The 15,042-nt window shown below is 43.1% G+C and overlaps 1 protein-coding gene across 3 annotated transcripts in view; it reads right to left on the reverse strand.

Moving 5' to 3' along the window:
- The window catches only part of ebf2 (EBF transcription factor 2), a 237,313-nt gene extending 223,601 nt beyond the window's left edge, over positions 1–13,712 (reverse strand). For 2 of the 3 annotated variants that reach the window (XM_062960846.1, XM_062960845.1), the window contains exons 1-2: positions 13,179–13,712; positions 4,564–4,720 (exon numbers count right to left, since the gene is read on the reverse strand). In XM_062960846.1, the coding sequence (XP_062816916.1) occupies positions 4,564–4,720; positions 13,179–13,309 (288 nt within the window). In that variant the 5' untranslated portion in view covers positions 13,310–13,712. The remainder of the gene's footprint in view (positions 1–4,563; positions 4,721–13,178) is intronic. The other variant, XM_062960844.1, reaches the window with a different exon arrangement.
- Positions 13,713–15,042: the final 1,330 nt, after the last annotated feature.

Consider the following 15,042-nt stretch of genomic DNA (forward strand, 5'->3'; position numbering starts at 1 on the left):
GTAGGAATGTTTTGGTTGATTTAGGGGAACTTTTTCTAACTTCTTCATATTGTTCGTTTCCAACAACAAGTTTGCTGAAATATGCCAATGTGGTGCAAGAAGCTATCCCTCTTCTTTCCATGTCGTTTCTGCCTCTGGTACCACATTTTCTGTTAAATAAATAATACTCAGGAACACATCTACCCTGTTAAAAGAGAAATCCCTGCATAGAACTGCAGAAGGAGTGATGTTGGCAACTTTGCCTTCTGGAAAACTGTCCAACTTTGGTTTCTCCTGCTCTGTTTCTCCATCCCTTCTATCCTTTTCTCTCTAGCTGTCTTTTCTTCAGGGTGTGTTCATGAATTTCATCTGTTGTTTGACTTCTTTACAAATATCTGTAAAGCCTCTATAAACCAAACCCTTGGAGAATTGAGGACAAAGTAAGGAGATCTCAAAACTTGTCTCAAAGTTGTGTTTCCTCTCGAAATGTAACTTTTTGGAAGCAATAGTAGTCAAAGGTGGATTTGGGGTACAGTTCTTTTAGAGGAGGGTTAATTTCAATCTGAAATGAATTTTGGGCCCTTTGATCCACAACCTGGACATCTCCAGATACATCTTGAAGCAAAGTAAGGGTGCATCTATACTTAGTATTGATGCAATTTGAAACTGCTTTATTTTTTTTATTAAAGAAATGTTTACCTCGCCTTTCCCCACTAGTCCAAGGCAACTTACAGCAGATAAAAACATGCATAATAAAAGTTAAAACATTTAAAACCAAATATTAGTTGTTACTGTCACATGTCCTGAAACAGATATTAAACTATAATAAAACATCAAAACTTTAAAACCAACCATAAATAAATCATACAGTCCAAGTTCTTCCTCAGCTTTGTATGTCCTTTAGGTTCTGTGGCTCAGTGCTATGGGATCATGGGATTTGTAGTTTAGTGAGACACCAGCCCTTTTCACAGGCAAGGTTACAGATCTTGAAAACTACAGTAGAGTCTCACTTATCCAACACTTGCTTATCCAACGTTCTGGATTATCCAACGCATTTTTGTAGTCAATGTTTTCAATACATCGTGATATTTTGGTGCTAAATTAGTAAATACAGTAATTACTACATAGCATTACTGTGTATTGAACTACTTTTTCTGAAAAATTGGTTGTATAACATGATGTTTTGGTGTTTAATTTGTAAAATCATAACCTAATTTGATGTTTAATAGGCTTTTCCTTAATCTCTCCTTATTATCTAACATATTCGCTTATCCAACATTCTGCTGGCCCGTTTACGTTGGATAAGCGAGACTCTACTGTATAACTCCTGTGATACCACAGCATTGAGCCATGGCAGTTAGAGTGAGACCAAACTGCATTAATTCTACAGTATAAATGCACCCTGTTGCACATGAATAGAAATAATGTTGGGAGTTGATAATATAGTCAGCTCTCCAAGTTCCCTGAAGTTTAGGGCACAGGACTCCAATGAAAGTGAAAAAATTATAACTAAAAATGACTATGTTTTTAGCCGAGAGAATATCTCTTTAGGAACTATTTGGCTCAGTGTTGAATTCTTATGCTCTTAAAGTTTCCTTAGGGTTCTTCCTGACAGGCCCTATATCCCAGGATCTGATCCCAGGTTTTCTGCTTTAAACTGGATTATATGAGTCCACACTGCCAGATAATCTGGGATAAACAGAAAACCTGGGATCAGATCCTGGTACAGCAGAATCTTACTTATCCAACACTCACTTATCCAATGTTCTGGATTATTCAACGTACTTTTGTAGTCAATGTTTTCAATGAATTGTGATATTTTGGTGCTAAATTCGTAAATACAGTAATTACTACATAGCATTACCATGAATTGAACTACTTTTCTGTCAAATTTGTTGTATAACATGATGTTTTGGTGCTTAATTTGTAAAATCATAACTTATTTTGATGTTTAATAGGCTTTTTCTTAATCTCTCCTTATTATCCAACATATTCGCTTATCCAACGTTCTGCTAGGCCCATTTATGTTGGATAAGTGAGACTCTACTGTATATAGGATCTGACTGGAAGGGCCCTTAGAAAAGTGAAAAAAGCTTTCTTTCAAAGCATTGCACTGCACCAGTAGCAGGAAAATAGAGATATAATAGAATCATAACAATCTGCCATATAATACAGTATCTGATTCCAAATTATCTATTTTGAACTGGATTATATGCCATATAATCTAGTTGAAAGAAGATCATCTGGATGTTATATAACAGTATAGAAGGGACTTTAGAATTAAAAGACTCCAAGAGCCATCCAGTCTACCCACTTTCTGCCATGCGGGAAGACACAATCAAAGCACCCTGACAGATGGCCACTCAGCTTTTGCTTCAACTCTCCCAGAAAAGGAAACTCACCAATTCCCAGCCTCCCCGGCCCACCACTTCCTGTTCTCTCAGCCCTTTTCTTAACTATGGGCCCTTCCACACAGCCATATAACCCAAAATATCAAAGGGAGATAATCCACAATATCTGCTTTGAACACCTCCCAACAAAGGATTTCCCCAGGCAGGAAGCAGCCAGGCTTTGAAGCTGCAAGGCCATTCAATGCTAATCAAGGTGGCCAATTGCAACATTCAACAGACAAGAGTTCTTTCTCCCACCCTGGACATTATTCCAGAGAGATATAAACCCCACTTGCCTAGTTCTTAGCCCGAGATCCCAGGGATGGCAATGAGGATCCACGAGTAGATCGGTGTCACGAGTGGGCTGCTTGTTATAATAATCAAATTTGATTTGTTTGATTTTTTTATTTAAAAAATCCCTGCTTCCTTTTGGTTTCATCACAGACTTATAAGTATTGCTTATACTTATTATATCATGCTTAAAAGGGACCTCCAAGGGTCATGTAGTCCAGCCCTTTTGCCTTTTTTTTTACAGGAATGTATAGTTCTATAACCTCTCCAAGGTTTTGATTGGACTCCCTCAATGGTGACGTGCTCTTACAGTTCAATATGGAATAAATAAAATTCACACTTGCCTCAAACAGACATTGACTAGCCTTGCAGCGTCAACGGATTTCCCCGGGGCAGGAAGCAGCCAGGCTTTGAAGCTGCAACGCTAATCAAGGCGGCCAATTGCAACATTCAAGAGACAAGAGTTCTTTCTCCCACCCTTGGACATTATTCCAGAGAGATATAAATCCCACTTGCCTAGTTCTTAGCCCGAGATCCCATATATTCAGACATATATTCAGACATATATTCAGACATTGAATAGCCTTGCAGCGTCAAAGGACAGGAAGCAGCCAGGCTTTGAAGCTGCAAGGCTATCCAATGCTAATCAAGGTGGCCAATTGCAACATTCAAGAGACATATATTCAGACATATATTCAGACAGTGAATAGCCTTGCAGCGTCAAAGGACAGGAAGCAGCTAGGCTTTGAAGCTGCAAGGCTATCCAATGCTAATCAAGGTGGCCAATTGCAACATTCAAGAGACAAGAGTTCTTTCTCCCACCCTGGAAATTATTCCACAGAGATATAAACCCCACTTGCCTCGTTCTTAGCCTGAGATCCCATATATTCAGACATAATATTCAGACACTAGCTGTGCCCAGCCACGCGTTGCTGTGGCTAGGACTTTATTTTTCTTTTCTTTTTGTTGTATGAACGTAGAGGCGCGGATGAGAGGTTGTGCTGTCAATTTTCGAGGTTGTGGGGCGTTTAGTTTAGTTGTTTTGTCCGGTGCCGTGATTCCATTACCCTTTTATATATATATAAGATTGAATAATAGCCTTGCAGCGTCAAAGGATTCCCCCGGGCAGGAAGCAGCCAGGCTTCGAAGCTGCAAGGCTATTCAACGCTAATCAAGGCGGCCAATTGCAACATTCAAGAGACAAGAGTTCTTTCTCCCACCCTTGGACATTATTCCAGAGAGATATAAACTCCACTTGCCTAGTTTGAAACAGACCTCACAACCTCTGAGGATGCCTGAGAGAAACGTCAGGAGAGAATGCTTCAGGGACATGGCCATACAACAGACAAAGAGTTCTTTCTCCCACCCTTGGACATTATTCCAGAGAGATATAAACTCCACTTGCCTAGTTTGCAACAGACCTCACAACCTCTGAGGATGTCTGAGAGAAACGTCAGGAGAGAATGCTTCAGGGACATGGCCATACAACAGACAAAGAGTTATTTCTCCCACCCTTGGACATTATTCCAGAGAGATATAAACTCCACTTGCCTAGTTTGCAACAGACTTCACAACCTCTGAGGATGCCTGAGAGAAACGTCAGGAGAGAATGCTTCAGGGACATGGCCATACAACAGACAAAGAGTTATTTCTCCCACCCTTGGACATTATTCTAGAGAGATATAAACTCCACTTGCCTAGTTTGCAACAGACCTCACAACCTCTGAGGATGTCTGAGAGAAACGTCAGGAGAGAATGCTTCAGGGACATGGCCATACAGCCCGGAAAACTCACAGCGACCCAGTGGTTCCGGCCATGAAAGCCTACGTCAACCCAGATGGAGAAAGAGAGAATCCTATATCAACCCAAGTTGTTTTCAAATCAGGAATGAGAGAGAACCTACTTTGTCGTTTTCCACGAAGTCCACGAAGGCCGTCCGCTCGATCTCCACGGGCTGGCCCTGCCTGTCGTATAAGGCGAGGACGAAGTGGAAGAAGTTGGACTTCCTCAAGTTGGAGGGCGGCTGCTTCTCGAAGTGGGCTCGCGACAAGGCCACGCCGCTGCGGACAGGGACAGGGAAGAACGCGCGATAAGCCAGGGGCAGAGATCAAACCAGAACAACGCCTATGACGCCAAAGCATTGGACCAAACCATTGCAAGCCAAGTCGGGTCCAACTGCATTCATTCTATAAAACAGGCGTGGGCAAACTTGAGCCCTCCAAGTGTTTTGGACTCCAACTCCCAGCATTCCTAACAGCCTCAGGCCCTTTCCTTTGCACCCTCAGCCGCTTAAGCGGCTGAGGGGGCAAAGGAAAGGGCCTGAGGCTGTTAGGAATGCTGGGAGTTGGAGTCCAAAACACTTGGAGGGCTCAAGTTTGCCCACGCCTGATCTAGTCATTATTTATGAACATTGGTGCTAGGTGCTCCAGGTGTGTTGGAGAAGTTATTTCTTTGGACTAGAGCAGTTGCTGTGAGTTTTCCGGGCTCTAATGTTCCAGAAACATCGCCATACAGCCCGGAAAACTCACAATAACACAATGATTCCAGCCATGAAAGCCATCGACAACACAATTCAACACAGTTTGTGGCAGAAACAACGAAGTTTCTGCAACAAAACAACACTTTTGGATGCAACGCGTTTAGCAACCACAAAAAACTATTTCAAAACAAAGTAGGGAGGGTCAAAAAGTAATACAGTAGAGTCTCAATTATCTAACACTCGCTTGTCCAATGTTCTGGATTATCCAACGCATTTTTGTAGTCGCTGTTTTCAATAAGTCGTGATATTTTGGTGCTAAATTCGTAAATACAGTAGAGTCTCACTTATCCAACGTTCTGGATTATCTAACGCATTTTTGTAGTCAATGTTTTCAATGCATTGTGATATTTTGGTGCTAAATTCGTAAATACAGTAGAGTCTCACTTATCCAACACTCGCTTATCCAACGTTCTGGATTATCCAACGCATTTTTGTAGTCAATGTTTTCAATGCATTGTGATATTTTGGTGCTAAATTCGTAAATACAGTAATTACTACATAGCATTACTGCCTATTGAACTACTTTTTCTGTCAAATTTGTTGCATAACATGATGTTTTGGTGCTTAATTTGTAAATTCATAACCTAATTTGGTGTTTAATAGGCTTTTCATTAATCCCTCCTTATTATCCAACATATTTGCTTATCCAACGTTCTGCCGACCCGTTTATGTTGGATAAATGAGACTCTACTGTACCCTCTAATGTTTATTTCTTTCAGTGCATGATATGACAGAGATAAGGTAAAAGTTTCCCCTGACGTTAAGTCCAGTCATATCCAACTCTGGGGGTTGGTGCTCATCTCCATTTCTAAGCCGAATAGCCGGCGTTGTCCATAGACACCTCCAAGGTTATGTGGCCACTGACATGACTGCATGGAGCGCCCTTACCTTCCCGCCGGAGCTGTACCTATTGATCTACTCACATTTGCATGTTTTCGAACTGCTAGGTTGGCAGAAGCTGGAGCTAACAGCGGGCGCTCACTTGGCTCCCGGGATTTGAACCTGCGACCTTTCCGTAAAGATAAGGTAAAGGTTTCCCCTGACGTTAAGTCCAGTCAAGTCTGACTTTGGGGGTTGGTGCTCATCTCCATTCCTAAGCTCAAGAGCCGGCGTTGTCCATAGTCATATGGCCGGCATGACTGCATGGAACACGCGCGGTTAAGACTTTTCTTTTTCCTACTGAGTGGTTAGAACCGTAAATCTGAAGCTAAAAGAAATATGTCATTTAATTTTTTGGGCAAAAAGAAGGTTGTGCACCTAAGGACATCCATGCTGTGATATTGGAAACCGCCCTGAGTCCCTTGAGGAGATAGGGCGGTATATAAATAAAGTATTATTATTATTATTATTATTATTATTATTATTATTATTATTATTATTTATTTCATCGTCTATGATTTGGCCCCTGCTGACTTTGACCTGTACCTCTGAAAAGACTACCTACATGGTTTCAGATTCAATGACTTCAATGATGGTTCAGGAAACAAAACCCTGAATTTTTCCAAAATGGTTTTGTTTCCCAGGTTAAACGCTGGCACAAATGTGTCCACACTGATGGTGACTCTATTGAAAGGTAGTTTTAGGTAGAGGACCCTTCAGGCTATGATCTGTAGCAACTTCTGTTGTTATGGGTTCATTCATAACGTTTTTATGACACAGGAGGCAAAACTTTTTGACCCACTAAACACTAGAAATGAGGGCATCCTATGAATATGTACTACAGTAGAATCTCACTTATCCAACACTCGCTTAGCCAACGTTCTGGATTATCCAACGCATTTTTGTAGTCAATGTTTTCAATACATCATGATATTTTGGTGCTAAATTCGTAAATACAGTAATTAGTACATAGCATTACTGTGTACTGAACTACTTTTTCTGTCAATTTTGTTGTATAACATGATGTTTTGGTGCTTAATTTGTAAAATCATAACCTAATTTGATGTTTAATAGGCTTTTCCTTAATGCCTCCTTATTATCCAACATATTCGCTTATCCAACATATTCGCTTATCCAACAGCCCGTTTATGTTGGATAAGTGAGACTCTACTGTATAAGTGTATTATCATCCATCTCAAAGCAGATAATCTGGATTTCATACGGCTCTGACAAAGAGCACCCCAAATTACAAATCCTAGGATGCCATAGCAAGGCGTCCGGGCAAGTTAAACGGTGTCAAAGTGTGTTAATTCGACGGTGTAGACACTCCCGCAGAATCCAAGCGCTCCTTTGCAATCTGCTTGAACCCGTTGCTTTCCTTCCTGCGGAAAACCGGGACAAGTTTTAGGGTAACAGTTTCCCCTTCTAAATCTGGTGGCAAGAACCCTCCCTATCGCGATTTCGAACCTCTTTGTCCGGACGCACTCAAGACGGAATTGCCGCATCCCTCAGCTTCCTTCATCCCGCAATATTACAGTCTTTCAGGCTGGATCTACATTCACCATATAATGCAGCTCAAAGGCTTTCATGGCCGGAATATATACCTCACAACCTCTGAGGATGCCTGTCATAGATGTGGGCGAAACATCAGGAGAGAATGCTTCTGGAACATGGTCATACAGCCCGGAAAACACACAACAGCCGTGTCAAACTGTATTATTTGGAAGTGTAGGTCAAAGTTTCGGTTTTGCAAAGGATGGGATAAACTCCCTGAAGCGGGCTAAATCAAAAGCGGGATGTTGTTAAGAGATCTCCGAGAAAAAAAGCGGTGTTTGTTGTTTGTTTTCTTCTCCAGGAGGGTTCCTGACCCAATCCGAAAATTGTTTGGGGCACAATCCGAAGGAATGTTATTTTATTCCGGCAAATAAATCATATATATTTGAAGCCGGACCTTAGTTTTGGGAGGAAACTGGAACGGAAGCGTCGCCTATTCCGCCAAATCGGATTCTGTGGCAGTGTCGCTTTTGGACGCTTTAAACCCTGATAAGCAAAAGAATGTGTCTACACTGCCGAATTCACGGGCACTCAGAGAAGGCAAAAGATCTTGGGAAACTGCAAAGCCCAGATTCCAAGAAGCAGAGCCAAGATGGTTAAAGCGTCAAAGGCTGGCTCTACGCTGTCATATAATCTATATATTCTGGATCATATGGCTGTATGGAAGGGCCCCTCACTTCTTCCTTCCTTTCTTCCATCAATAATAATAATAATAATAATAATAATAATAATAATAATAATAATAATAACAACAACAACAATTATATTTTAGACCGCCCTCTCTCCTAGCGAGGACTCAGAGTGGTTTCTATCTATTGACCTAGGTTCCCGGATAAAATGAATAACAAGGAAAAGCCAAGTGACTCCCTGAAGGAATCTGGGATATAAAGCATCCAATTGCGGGCCTCCAAATAAGAACTCTTCCCCTATAAAACTCCCCCAAATGTGTGGCCTTGGAAAGAGAGAAGACCTTTCTACACTGCCATATAAAATCCAGATTACCTGCTTTGAACTGGATTATATGGCAGTGTAGACTCACATAATCCGGTTCAAAGCCGATACTGTGGATTATCTGCTCCGATAATCAAGGGCCCCTTTTACAACTCCATATAAAATCCAGATTACCTCCTTTAAACTGGATGATATGGCAGTATAGATTCATATAATCCGATTCAAAGCCAATAATCTTCGATAATTAAAGGCTCCTTCTACATCTCCATGTAAAATCCAAATTATCTGCCTTGAACTAGATTATATGGCAGTGTAGACATAATCCAGTTCAAAACCGATAATGTGGATTATCTGCTTCCATAATAAAGGGTCCCTTCTACACCTCCATATAAAATCCAGATTACTTACTTTGAACTGGATGATATGGCAGTGTAGACTCACCTAATCTGGTTCAAAAGCAGTAATGAGGATTATAATTTATCTGCATGGATAATCAAGGGTCCCTTCTACAACTCCAAATAAAACCCAGATTACCTGCTTTGAACTGGATGATCTGGCAGTGTAGACTCACATAATCCAGTTCAAAACCGATAATGTGGATTATCTGCTTCCATAATCAAGGGTCCCTTCTACACCTCTCTATAAAATCCAGATTACTTACTTTGAACTGGATTATATGGCAATGTAGACTCACATAATCCGGTTCATAACCGATTATGTGGATTATCTGCTCCGACAATCAAGGGCCCCTTCCAGATCTCCATATAAAATCCAAATTACCGGCTTTGAACTGGATTATATGGCAGTGTGGGCTCACATAATCTAGTTCAAAACTGATCATGTCAATCGTTTACTTTGATAATCAAGGGGCTTCTACACAGTCATGTAACCCAGAATATCAAGTCAGAAAATCCCACAATATCTGCTTTGAACAGGGTTCACGCTGAGTCCACGCTGAGTCCACGCTGTCATATATTCCAGTTCAAAGCAGATACTGTGGGATTTCTTGCCTTGATATTCTGAACCGGATTATGTGAGTGGTTTCGTGGAAGGGCCCAGGATTATATGGGAGCGTAGAAGGGGTCGGAGGGGTGGGAGCCCGTCCTTAGCAACTCCTTCTCTCTTTCCCGGGCGCGCTGTCTCTTCTTCACTCCGCGGAAACGCTTCTTTCTAAACATTTCAAGTTCCAGTGGAAGGAAAATCGGGGCGCCCACAAAAGGAGAGGCCTCCCCTGAATCCGAAAGCGCCCCAAGGATGCCTTGCAATCTAGATCCTCCCAATAAAACAGCATAGGAAGAGGTCGGGCTCCCCAGAATGCGAGGCAGAGAGTCAGTCCCTTAGCATCTGAAAAATCACCCAGAGGAGAGGCACAGAACTGGCTTCTTTTTCTCGGAGTCCACGGTGGCTCAATGGATTAAGCCCTTGTGCCGGCAGGACTGCTGACCTGAAGGTATGCGGTCCGAATCCGATGCGGGGACAAAGTCCTTGCAGACGGCCAAGGTCTCCTTCTTCCTATGAAGATGCTACAAGTTGCTTCCGACGTGGAGGGTCCTCCGATTCTTCGTCGGGTGGTCAGAGCTCGGAGTGGGGGCGCGTCTACATGGCACAATTAACGCAGTTTGGCACCACTTGAACTGCCATGTTTCCATGCCATGGAATCATGGCTTAGTGTAGTTTGGGCTTTCTCTGCCACCAAACAACAAACCCTAGGATCCCATAGCATTAAGCCCTGGTAGTTAAAGCGGTGCCAAAGTGCATCCATTCTGTAGTGTAGACGCAACCTGGCCCAAAAAGGGGGAAAGGACAGGCAATGGACCTTGGATGATATGGCAGTGTCGACACACATAATCCGGTTCGAAGCCGATAATGTGGATTATCTGCTTCGATAATCAAGGGGCCCTTCCAGACAGCCATATAACCCAGGATACCATGGCAGAAAATCCTTTAATATCTACTTTGAATTGGGTTATCTGAGTCTACACTGCCATATATTCCAGCTCAAAGCAGATATTGTGGGATTTCCTGCTTTGATATTCTCGGTTATATGGCCGTGTGGAAGGGCCCCAAGGCATCTTGACCACTTCAGGAAGACGCTTTCGAAGCCTTAAACCGGGATAAAACCAAGCCCTAGGATATTCCGAATTATAATCTCCATCGGCGGTTTATAGTTTTGCGCTCTGGAGCGGCGTGTCCCGGATCGAAGTCTAAATTCGCTTGGAAAAAAGGCGAGTTTGGGTTTTCCCCGTCACGCGTGGCTCCTGGATTTCTTTCCACGCGTGACCACGAATCTCGAGAGTTTTTTTCTTTTTCTTTCCCTCTTAGGGAGGTTCCAAAAGTCCGATCCGAAGTCAATCCTTTTCCTTTCGAATTCGATCCCATCCGGGTGGCGTTGCTAACCGCTTGGACTCAAAGGAGGGTTATTAGGACATTTCCTACTGGATTCTCTCGGCATTACATTGAATTCCAACTCTCTTCCCAAACCAGGACTTGGATGACCTGGGAATCTTTGGAAATATTGCATTTATAGATTAATTCGAAGTAACATTCCTTTGAAATTGGCGGGTTTTGACCCTGCTGGAATATTAGGCAGAAAATACTTTTTTTACTCGGGATCTAGTGATTTATTATTATTATTATTATTATTATTATTATTATTATTATTATTATTATTATTATTTGTTGTTGTTGTTGTTGTTGTTGTTGTTGTTGTTGTGTTTTCCAGCCTTTCCGCATTCTTAAGGCATTCTTAGCAAGAGGCTTTGTTCTTCAGAGAGGACCTTCCTTGCCTGCCTTTGAGGCTGAGAGAGTGTGACTCGCCCCAAGGTCACCCAAATGCGTTGATGTGGATGCAAACCCTGATTTTCCATAATTATACTCAAATCACTGCCCCGCCTTAGCACCTAGTAAATATATCTGAATTCTGAACATGTTTCTGGGGTATTCAAGGTTGAGCTGCAATTCTTTCCCTTTATGCTGTTTTATCTTTAAAGGGAACAGGACGCCTGGGTTGCTGTGAGTTTTCCGGCCTGTATGGCCATGAAGCATTCTCTCCTGACGTTTCGCCTACATCTATGGCAGGCAACCTAAAAGGTTGTGAGGTCTGTTGGAAACTAGGCAAGTGGGGTTTATATATCTGTGGAATAATGTCCAGAGGAAGGACCTTTGTCTGTTGGAGAAAGGTGTGAATGTTGCAATTGACGAGCTTGATTAGCATTGAATAGCCTTGCAGCTTCAAAGCCTGTATGCTTCCTGCCTGGGGGAATCCTTTGTTGGGAGGTGTTAGCTGGTCCTGATTGATTCTTGTGTGAAATTTCCCTGTTTTTAGAGTGTTGTTCTTCATTTACTGTCCTGATTTTAGATTTTTTTTAAAAATACTGGTAGCCAGATTTTGTGCATTTTCATGCTTTCCTCCTTTCTGTTGAAATTGTCCACATGCTTGTGCATTTCAATGGCTTCGGACAATATAACCCTGCACCCCAATTGAATTCAATGGGTCTTCCTCTCTGGAAAACAGACAGAGGAAGTCTCAAGGAGAGGTGTGTGCATGGACCAGAAAATAAAAATCACCCCGATTTTCCTTCTCTTCGGATCATAGCTTTCTGGATGATTATATTTTTTACACTAAGTGGGAATCTTAGCCTGAGATCACAGGGATGGCAATGAGGATCCACGCGTGGATCGGTGTCATGAGTGGGCCGCTTGCTATAATAATCAAATTTGATTTGTTTGATTTTTTTTAAAAAAAATACCTGCTTCCTTTTGGTTTCATCACAGGCTTATAAGCATTGCTTATACTTATTATATCATGATTAAAAGGGATCTCCAAGGGTCATCTAGTCCAGCCCTTTTACCTTTTTTACAGGAATGTATAGTTATATAACCTCTCCAAGGTTTTGATTGGACTCCCTCAATGATGGAGAGGCCATGGAGTGCTCTTACAGTTCAATATGGAATAAATAAAATTCACACTTGCCTCAAACAGACATTGACTAGCCTTGCAGCGTCAAAGGATTCCCCCGGGCAGGAAACAGCCAGGCTTCGAAGCTGCAAGGCTATTCAACGCTAATCAAGGTGGCCAATTGAAACATTCAAGAGACAAAAGTTCTTTCTCCCACCCTTGGACATTATTCCAGAGAGATATAAACACCACTTGCCTAGTTTGCAACAGACCTCACAACCTCTGAGGATGCCTGCCATAGGTGTGGGTGAAACGTCAGGAGATAATGCTTCTGGAACATTGCGTACAGTCCGAAAAACTCACAGCAACCCAGTCAATAAAAAAGTTTAGGTGGAATCCCTTTCCTGTCACTACTTTCTAGAGCACCAGAAAACATGTTTATTCCACCACAGACTTCATAAAAGTGTTGCTTGTATTGAAATCAACGTTTCAATCTCCCTCCTGGTGTTTATTTTATATTCCTGCAGCAAATTTGTGTGTAACTCCGGGTGTAAATAAAATTTCATGAGTGAACCCGATGTCAAGCGTGGTTCGGTCACGGCATATTGGGAATAAAATGAAGACTAATTCAAAGGAATATTGGAAGAACAAGCTAAAAAGTATAATAATAATAATTATAGATAAAGATGATATTTACCTTTGAGCCGCCACGCCGGCATCCACGACGCCGACGTTCCGGACCCACGAGCGGACGGGATCCATCTCCGACCCCAAGACTTTGTCTTTCAGGATGGGGCCTCTTCCTAACGTGTCTTGAATCCCAAACATTGGGGAGAAGGAGGAGGAGAAAAACACACTCAATTCCCAAATAACCCACCCGAGACGTGGGTCCTCGCGTGGGCGAAGCAAAAATCCAAGAAACTTTCAAGGCTGGGACCTGGGATCTGTTGGAGGAATGTTTCCTCTCGCGGATCAGCCGCTACCAAAGCTCGAGATCATCTTCGCGCGCGGAAAGCGCCTCCGTGGGGCCCGGCGGAGTCCGGGATTCGGGATTAAAGGCGAGCGAGGGCCGGAGGGACCGCCACAGGCTATATCCGCGACAAAAGCGAGGCTCCACTCGGGAAGGGATCAGGGGGAAAAGCGACCCACGCGCGGAAAGCGGGCTCCCAAGCTCAGCGCCGGCCAAGCGCGCGGGTTTCCCACGCCTCGCTCCCCATGAATGGGTCCCAGCGCGAGGCGAGAGCGGCGGCGGGGAAAGGGGCGGGGCCAACTGCCATATAAGGCGCGCTCATTTGCATAGCGCCCTCCCATTGGAGGAGGAGGGAGAGGGGCTCCTCGGGACGGCGGATTTTCTTGAATCGCCTGGAGGCGTCTGTCTATACTGTGCGATGGATGCAGTTTGGCACCGCTTGAAGTTGTGCTGTCGAAGGCTTTCATGGCAGGAATCACTGGGATGCTGTGAGTTCTCCGGGCTGTTTGGCCATGTTCCAGAAGCATTCTCTCCTGACGTTTCTCTCAGGCATCCTCAGAGGTTATGAGGTGTGTTGAAAACTAGACAAGTGGGGTTTATATATCTCTGGAATGATGTCCAGGGTGGGAGAAAGAACTCATGTCACTTGAATGTTGCAGTTGGACAGCTTTGGTTAGCACTGAATAGCCTTGCAGCTGTAAAGCCTGGCTGCTTCCTACCTGGGGGAATCTTTTGTTGGGAGGTGTTAGCTGGCCCGGATTGTTTCCTGTCCGGAATTCCTCTGTTGGAGGCAAATGTGAATATTGCAATTGGCCAGCTTGGTTAGTATTGAATAGCCTTGCAGCTGTAAAGCCTGGCTGCTTCCTGCTTGAGGGAATCCTTTGTTGGGAGGTGTTAGCTAGCCCTGATTGTTTCCTGTCTGGAATTCCCCTGTTTTCTGAGTGTTGTTCTTTATTTACTGTCCTGGTTTTACTGTCAGGCCTAATGCTTGTTAGAGTGGTCCAGCATTTCTGTGTTCTCAAATAATATTTAAATATTATTTGTATTTCTCCAAAAATTATTATTTCAGAACACAGAAACAACCACCTAACAACCACCATGTCAGGCTCCACAGAGAAGCCACTGAAATCCAAAAGCAGGTGGACAATTTGAACAGAAAGGAGGAAACCATGAAAATGATCAAAATCTAGCTACCAGTATTTTAAAAGACCCTCTAAAATCAGGAGAGTAAATAAAGAAAAACACTCAGAAAACAGGGGAATTCAAGACATGACTCAATCAGGGCCAGCTAACACCTCCCAACAAAGGTTTTCCCCCTGGTAGGAAGCAGCCAGACTATGAAGCTATTCAATGCTAATCAAGGTGGCCAGTTGAAACACACTTTTCAAACAGACAAGAGTTTCTTCTCTTACCCTGGACTTTCCACAGATATATAAACGCAACTTGCCTAGTTTCCAACAGACCTCACAACCTCTGAGGATGCCTGCCATAGATGTGGGCGAAACGTCAACCAGGGTCGGCTAACACCTCCCAACAAAGGATTCCCCCAGGCAGGAAGCAGCCAGGCTTTGAAGCTGCAAGGTCATTCAAG

This window comes from Anolis carolinensis, unplaced genomic scaffold (assembly GCF_035594765.1).
Source record: "Anolis carolinensis isolate JA03-04 unplaced genomic scaffold, rAnoCar3.1.pri scaffold_8, whole genome shotgun sequence".
NCBI lineage: Eukaryota > Metazoa > Chordata > Lepidosauria > Squamata > Dactyloidae > Anolis > Anolis carolinensis.